The sequence below is a fragment of the Hemibagrus wyckioides genome, linkage group LG01, assembly GCF_019097595.1.
Source record: "Hemibagrus wyckioides isolate EC202008001 linkage group LG01, SWU_Hwy_1.0, whole genome shotgun sequence".
Taxonomy (NCBI): Eukaryota; Metazoa; Chordata; class Actinopteri; order Siluriformes; family Bagridae; genus Hemibagrus; species Hemibagrus wyckioides.
The window spans coordinates 3,620,780-3,629,226 of record NC_080710.1 but is presented as its reverse complement, the minus strand read 5'-3'; the positions used below and the strand labels follow the sequence as shown (position 1 = coordinate 3,629,226).

At 40.1% G+C, this 8,447-nt stretch overlaps 1 protein-coding gene across 3 annotated transcripts in view; it reads left to right on the top strand.

Annotated features, from left to right (window-relative positions):
- Positions 1-623: 623 nt before the first annotated feature.
- The window catches only part of mapre2 (microtubule-associated protein, RP/EB family, member 2), a 12,754-nt gene continuing 4,930 nt past the window's right edge, over positions 624-8,447 (top strand). The window contains exons 1-4 of one of the 3 annotated variants that reach the window (XM_058391353.1): positions 624-770; positions 6,916-7,043; positions 8,066-8,211; positions 8,300-8,447. The exon at positions 8,300-8,447 is cut by the window's right edge and continues 69 nt beyond it. In XM_058391353.1, the coding sequence (XP_058247336.1) occupies positions 6,923-7,043; positions 8,066-8,211; positions 8,300-8,447 (415 nt within the window). In that variant the 5' untranslated portion in view covers positions 624-770; positions 6,916-6,922. Of the gene's footprint in view, positions 830-4,328; positions 4,624-6,915; positions 7,044-8,065; positions 8,212-8,299 lie in introns of those variants that run through there. The other 2 variants (XM_058391349.1, XM_058391341.1) reach the window with 2 other exon arrangements.

Here is an 8,447-nt window from a genome sequence, read left to right as displayed (position 1 = left end):
GGGATATGCAAAGAAAAGAATTTCACTGTGCTGTAATGTATATGTGTCAAATAAAGGCTATTTCTATTTCACTATGGGAAGAAGGCAAGCTTTCACATGCTTTGGGGATGTGACACCTTGTGTCCTGCCAACCATGTGGATGTTACTTTGACACATACCACCTACCTAAGCATTGTCGCACATCGTGTACATGGAAACGGTATTCTCTGATGGCTGTGGCCTCTTTCAGCACCGTGCCATGAAGCAGAAATGGTTCAGGAATGGTTTGATGACCACAACAACCAGTTTGAGGTTGTCTCCAAATTCCCCAGATCTCAATCCAATCCAGCATCTGTGGGATGTTCTGGACAAACAAGTCCCATCCATGGAGGCTCCACCTCGCAACTTGCAGGATTTAAAGGATCTGCTGCCAACATCTTGGTGCCCCAGCACACCTTCAGGGATCTTGTGGAGTCCATACCTCGACGGGTCAGGACTGTTCTGTCCGCTAAATGGATGCCGACACGGTGGTCATAATGTTATGGCTGGTCGGTGTAGTTTTTCCATCACAGTAGTGCAATACGCTACCGGGTTTTTTTTTTTTCTTTGCCTGAGTGACCGCTTCATCGTTGTCCAGTTTCCTGCAACAGCACCACACCGAGCTCCTTATACAGTCAACAGGGTGCGGTTATGACGTCACTCGGTGGCGTAAAGAGAGTGCATGCAGGAGGTGGGGATTGAGCAGAAGCGGCTGAAGAGTGTATCCAGGTCGGAGTTGAGGGAGTTTACGGGTGAGTCGAGCTTGGATCAAGGTGTGGATCATGTCTCCGGTATACCCGCGGCATGAAAAGTAACCGAGATCTGTTTGTTACGCTATTTATTAAGAGGAGGTGGGGGTGGGAGGGGGGAGCATGACGTCCGGAAGTAACGCAGCGCGCGCAGCTTTGAGTGTGTCGGCTAGCTAGATTAGCTGGCACTAATCTCCAACATGTCGGCTTTTTCATTACTAATAAAATGACCATGCATTGCTTATTTATTTGTTTGTTCGTTTGTTTGTTTAAACTACTGTCAATATTCCTTTCGATAATTGCCTGCTTTGTTTGTTTGTTTGTTGGTTTTACGATAACATGGCGTTAGCTTGGTAGCTAGCTAGTTAGCTTACTAGGCTTAACAAGTTAAAACCTACAACATGACTGCTTGGTTTAATTTCTAATAATTGTTTTGTTTTGTTTTGTTTTGGATAAAATACAAATGGAAAAAAATGGAGGGAAACACCAGTCAGAGTAAAGCTTGTGCTGGAACATATAGAGAAAAGGGGAAAGAAATGAATCAATGAGGCTGTTGTACTACAGAACAATGTGGAAGAGCTTCAATGAATATTCACTAACACTCTACACTGGCTGCTTTATTTATTTATTGATAACTTTAACATCTGCATAAAGAGCTGTTGTGACGTTAAAATTAGCCAAAAGGGAAATTAAATAAGGAATAAAACACACACACACGTGTATATGTCATGTTTTTAGAGAAACATGTAGTATTGTTCTAGAAAAATCTGTGTTTTATTTCTTTTACACCTCAGCAGTTTGACATCGCTTTTCCACGTCTCCAAGAGCTCTAGTGGCTACGTGTGTTGGCGTTGAAAGCTATCTAACATTGCGTCGTGTTCTAGCGACTGTCAGAGCGTTTACTTTCTTTAGCAAGACAACAAATAAAACAGCTTCTGAGTAACACAAAGTGTGAAAGTAAACAAAACAACTGTTAGAAAGAGCACTAGAACTGGAGACTCCTTCTGTAACATGTAAATGTAAACATTACCTGAGGGGAAAACTTATGTTTTCTGACCATTTTTATAAATAATAATAATAATTGTTTACTATAGAAACAATCATTTATAAGAGCGTTATGAGAATTTATTATTTTAATTTTAAAAAATTGTAATTGCGGACAAAATGCTGTGGTGTAAAAGGAATAAAACGTTTCCACACACCACAGTCATTTTCTTTATTATTTTCCTGAACAAGTTGTATTTTTAATTCCTTTCCTAAGAGGTGTTTTCATCCACAGAGGTTCACATATTCCAACAGCAAGGATCTTAAAGAGTCCAGCGGACATTTTATCTTAGGTGAAAGCTCGTGTCCAGTTTCCGCGTTAGGTTGAGCTCCACAGAAGGTTAATGGGAGTACACTCGATATGAGCGTTTGTCTAATAGAATAACTGCGTTACGTACACGTCTGTACCATAGCGCTGGTCAGGTCTGGATTCTGGACAGGTTAGGAAGATGTCTGTTAGCTTTCTGTTGCACTTGTGTAGCTGCAAATCACACTTGTTAATGTTTCTATAGTAACTATTAACAGTGAGACATTGACAAAACCTAAGGCTGATAATAAACAGATTGTTAGTATTTACAGCTATAAATGGATAAAAACGACAGCGTGTCTGTCGTTCCTTAATAAGCAAAAAAAAAAAGTTGTCAAATTGCTGAGGTATAGGAGACATAAAACCCTTTCTGTTATAGGAAAATCAACTCTGAGATGGCAACAGGAAATCTGCTTCCTCACAACCACTCTGTCATTGATTATTTTCCTATAAGTGTGTGTTTTTTAATCTGTTCAAGACCTTGAACAGTGTGCATTAAGAATTAACCATTAACACATGATTTTTAATTTTTTTTCTATTAAAAACATCCTTAACTGGAAAGAACAATGCGATGCAGTGAGGAAGATAGTACTGGATCACCACTTGTCTAAAAAGTGGTGTCCTTTAGGTCAGAATGAAGATCCACCATTACGACAGTAGTTCTGCGTAGTTTACCACCTAAACCAGCCTGATCCTGAAGTCGTGTAAACCAAATTTTCTTGTTAGGTGCTGTCTCTGAGGCATTTAGCCCACTGTCACCTTGACTATATGTGTGTATGTGCTGTTCTGAGAGATTCTAAGCCATCCTCCTATTAGTAGTATCCTCCTGAGCTCAATGAGAGACCCACCTTAAGGCATTTTCATGCTTGTGTATGAGTCTCCATTGGGATCCGATCTATATAGCCAGCCCTGACCAACACGCTCATGGTGTTGCTGAAGATCCCATTCCAGATTTATTCCCCCTTTGCTGTTCCACTCTTCTGGATGTTGGAGTGCAGCTGTTGGGGATTTGTGATCATTAGAGCATTAGTGCACTGATGTGGGAATGTCAAGGTGGTCTGGGGTTTCCAGTTCAAACCCAACCCAAAGATGTTCAGTCAGGGCTCTGCGCAGTTCTTCCACTCCAAATTTGGCAAACCGTGTCTTCATGGAGCTCACCTTGTGCACAGGGGTATTGTCATGTTAGAACAGGGTTTGTCCTCTTGATTCCAGTGAAAACAAATACAAAGACATTCTAGAAAATCTTTGCTTCTAAGTTTGTGGGAAGAACCAGAGCTAAAGTGTCCACAAACTTTTGGCCACATTATGTACTCATTTAGGGGAGAAAATTAGAATGAGAGGTTTGCTTTCACGTGTAAGAATTCCTTCCAAATCGTTTTTTGTATAGTCAGATTTGCAAAATGGTTGACATTTGGTTGCTGTTTATTTTTTTAATGAATTTCTTCTCCTGTAACACGAAAGTGGTGAAGAGCAGCACTGTTCAGATGCATGACGGTGCTCCAGTCTTGTGAACGTCTGGTTTTATTTATCAGTAAGGCGTGCCGTCTCCTCCGCTGGGAAAAAACAAACCTTTTTCCCCAACATCAGGAAACTCGAAACAGGAACTAACGTTACAAGTCTGACGCAAGGTCCGATCGAAGCGAGCACCGGCACCAAGGATCGGTTCTCTGGATCATTTCCAGCCTCGAAAAAACAAAGATACAAAGCTTACGTTTACATTTCCTGAAACGTTCCATACTTTCAGGTTGAGTCTGGAGCAAAGCACCAGCGTGAAAACGTAAACAAAACCACACAGAAACAGTTGTCGCTTATATATAAATAATATTTTCCTTTCTTTATTTCTTTTCCAGAACTGTCTTAAATCTTTCCAGACTGAATTCTCAGGTCTCACTAAAGCGCTGTAGTGTAAGAGGAATAAAACGCATCGAAACAAACTATTGCTGGAAATGAGTTAACTTTGGCGGCCCCTAGCGGCTGGATAGAGTATTGCTTCGAACGTGCACTGCAGTCAAACAGCCTTGCTCGTCGTTTTTAAATGAAAACTAAAGCGTGATAACAGGAAACGAATATATTTTATAACTAGATATTTTTCCTTCTTCAAGCCTCAAAGAACATTACTTTTTACGTTTTGGTTTTGTTTCTAGCGAGAGAAAAAACCCGAAATCACGGCACTCATAGTCACGTGGGACAGGAAAGGGGGGTGGTGTCACTAGGGGTGACGTCACCGCCGAGCTCCGCGCGAGACCCGCCTTAGAAACCAAGCAAAAAAAAAAAAACCGCTGAGGTTATCTGTTGTTATTATTATTAATATTATCGCCGTGGTTGTTTTTTTTATTACTATTACTACTACTACTACTATTATTATTATTTTCCGAGACCCCAAATGCCAGGTCCCACTCAAGCACTGTCCCCGAACGGAGAGAATAATAACGACATCATTCAGGACAATGGAACCAACATCATCCCTTACAGAAAGAACACAGTGCGAGGAGAGCGCGCGTACAGGTAAAACAAACAAACAAACAAACAAACAACGACCGTTAAAAATATCTGAGGCGTAATCTGGAGCAGTGATATGGCGCGTGGATTTTTCTCGTTTGTTACCGTGACAGGATCGGTTTCTCTTAGTGCATTACGTTGCGTTTGGAAATGGCTCGAGATCTTCTCCACAGCGGAGGATTTGACGCCACCTTCAAAAGACGTGTTTATATCACTAAAAGTTATTAATATGCCCCAAAAATATGTCATGCACCATCCTTGCGGTGTTAAAACGGGACACGAAGAGGCCTGTGTGTGTTTGTGCGAGAGAAACACTAATGACATATTAATATGTAAATGTTTAAATGAAACATGCTGACCTAATGTAAATCACTGATATTGATGTATATAACACGGCACACAGGTTAGCGTTATTACATTATTATAGCCCCATCTCAATTTTGTTCAACTTCCCACCTGTATTCCGATACATCCCGCTTCCCGGGATGTGATTGGCCGCTTCCTCTCTTTCGATTGGATAGCGCGTCACCGTGCGGATTCCTAGCCAATCCACGGTGAGGAGGCGGGGTTTGTCGAAAACAGGTAGGAGTACCGTTTTTTTTTTTGCGCGAAGCTAAGCTAATGATTAAGGTCTGATTTAGGGACGCTGACAGGGCTTTAATCATTTTAATCTCGATTAAATAAGCAACTTTCTGATTGAATTAACACCTCGGTGTTGGGTAATGAGAGAACATGGAGCTCTGAAGCAGCCCGCACAACACCTTTAAGCATTTCCTTCAAGTCTGACTGGATTTTTTTTATTTTCTCCTCAGACGTTCATGATCTATCTATCTATCTATCTATCTATCTATCTATCTATCTATCTATCTATCCATCTATCTATCTATCTATCTATCTATCTATCTATAAGTTCTTTTCCTTCTACATGTACTTTAGTTTTCTGATGGTTAAAGTCCATAAATGTATGTTACAGACCTAAATCTTATTTCAGGGCTCACAGGTTTCAGAAACATGTCCAACCCAGCTACATGTCAAAATACCTTTTTTCCAGAAATTAACTGGGATTTCTGCCAGAAATTAACTGGGAGGTTTTCCAGAGAATAGCTGTTTTTTTCCCACAGAAATTACCGGGAATTTTCCCCCCAGAAATTAACTGTGATTTTCTTTCCAGAAATTAACTGGGATTTTCTTTCCAGAAATTAACTGGGATTTTTCCACCCAGAAATTAACTGGGATTTTCTTTCCAGAAATTAACTGGGATTTTATAAATAAACTTTGATTTCTGCCAGAAATTAACTGGGATTCCAGACAGACCCCCCCCAGCCCCCAGGAATTAATTGGGATTTTTCACCCCCAGAAATTAACTGCAATTGTGCCAGTAATTAACTGGGGGTTTTTTTTCCAGAAATTAACTGGGACTTTTTCCAGGAATTAACTGGGAAATTAAATGAGATGGGTTTCTCTTCTTTTCACAGTGGTTTGCACACATTCCTAACACTCGGATGTTATCCTCTCCTTTTCGTCTGTCCTTTTTCATTTTATTCTACATCAGAAACCCACAGAAAATGTCTGCACCCGCACCTTACCATCTGTTTAAATGGACTCCATTTGCTGGAAAGCTAGGGTAATTTGGGGCAAAATACATGCCCCTGGCAACCCTGTTGGCATATGTGCTCATTTGCAGGTTACAGAAGAGTAATGTCAGTTAAGAAATCTTCTAAAAAAGCTTCTAATGAAAACATACCTCATTATCCGGCTGTAATTATACAAGATGAGCTTGTTGTGATTAGCATCACAGACTAAAGAAAGGAGTCTCCAGTGTCAGTGCGTTGTTAAAGGGTTAGGACAGACTGTTAACAGGTTCTCACTATCATGATAAGCTTATTTATCTATCTCTCTCTCTCTGTCTGTCTGTCTGTCTGCTATAACGTAAGTGAGAACAGGAAGTGACTAAAAAACTCAGCTCAGGGTTTGTTCTTCGATAAACAAGTTGTAAAACACTGCTCTAAAAGGAAAATAATCATCTAGAGGGTGCTAAGAGTAATGCATCTCCCCACATTCTCATGTTCATTACTTTTCCATAACTGCACACCTTGACTGTTTTAATGTCTAACAAGAGACCATGGCTTGAGTATTGTGAGTCATTAAGGGTATGTGTGTATATGAAAGTCTGGTTATTACTTTTAAATAATGACACGGAGACAGAAGAAGTACATGTTGGTCTCGACAGATGATGGAGAAGATGTTTGAAACCATGCTGTAAGAGTTGGTGTTGATGTTGGTGTGTGTCGTTCACAGCTGGGGCATGGCGGTCAACGTGTATTCTACCTCAATCACCCAGGAGACTATGAGCAGGCATGACATCACGGCCTGGGTCAACGATCTGCTCAGTTTAAACTACACGAAAGTGGAGCAGCTCTCTTCAGGTAAACTCGGCTGGATCTTATGGGAATCTGACCTAGGCATAAAAACATTAGCTCCGTGTTTTGTTGCCCGGGAAACCGCGCCGATGAGGGTAAAAATAGTCATGGAATAAGGAAAGTTGGGCAATGTTTTTTGACTTGCACTTTGTGTTTTAACAGGACAAGCTCCATTTTTTATATTAGAGGGAAAAAATAAAGGCTGGATGTTTATAACCGCTATAAACAAAGTGATAACAGGAACTGAATTTGTTTTACAACGTTACATGTAATTATAAACGGATAATAATGAGTCTCAATTGACCTTCTTTACTAAACAGAAATTTTGAGAAAATTACAGGTGTATAAGAGAAATAGAACATGAATTGAATTAACTTATTTTTTGGTGTGCCTTAATGATCTCATTCCTGTGCTTTAATTATCTCATTCCTCTAATTATCTCATTCCTGTTCTTTAATTATCTCATGCCTCTAATTGTCATTTCTGTTTCTCATTCCTGTTCTTTAATGATCTCATTCCTGTGCTTTAATTATCTCATTCCTCTAATTATCTCATTCCTGTTTCTCATTCCTGTTCTTTAATTATCTCATGCCTCTAATTGTCATTTCTGTTCTTTAATTATCTCATTCCTGTTCTTTAATGATCTCATTCCTCTAATTCTCATTCCTGTTGTTTAATTGTCTCATTCTTGTTCTTTAATGATCTCATTCCTTTAGTTATCTCATTCCTGTTCTTTAATGATCTCATTTCTCTAATTATCTCATTCCTGTTCTTTAATTATCTCTTTCCCATCCCTTAATGATCTTGTTCTTATGCCTGAATTATCTCATTCCCATAAATGAATGTTTTTGTTTTTATTTATCTCATGGCCACACCATAATTATCTCCTTATCAGAAAATAATCAACTTAAATGTAGAAGCAGAAAATCTGAAAACATGTTGTTTATTTTTCCATAGCAGCCTGACCCACAGTGCTTTATTCCTCATTTGATCTAACATTCTCCTCCTGAACGGTTTCCCCGTTGCAGGAGCCGCTTACTGCCAGTTCATGGACATGCTTTTCCCCGGCTGCATCAGTCTTAAGAAGGTCAAGTTCCAGGCCAAGCTGGAGCATGAGTACATTCACAACTTTAAACTTCTTCAGGCCTCCTTCAAGAGGATGAACGTGGACAAGGTGAGGGACTGAGACGGCGTAAATAATAAGAAATAATAATAAGAATGTGTGGACGCATGGAGATTTAGCGAAACTGTGTTACTTGCAGATAATTCCAGTAGAGAAGCTCGTCAAGGGTCGATTTCAGGACAACTTGGATTTCATCCAGTGGTTCAAGAAGTTCTTCGACGCCAACTATGACGGTAAGGAGTACGACCCCGTGGAGGCACGACAGGGCCAGGACGCCATCCCTCCTC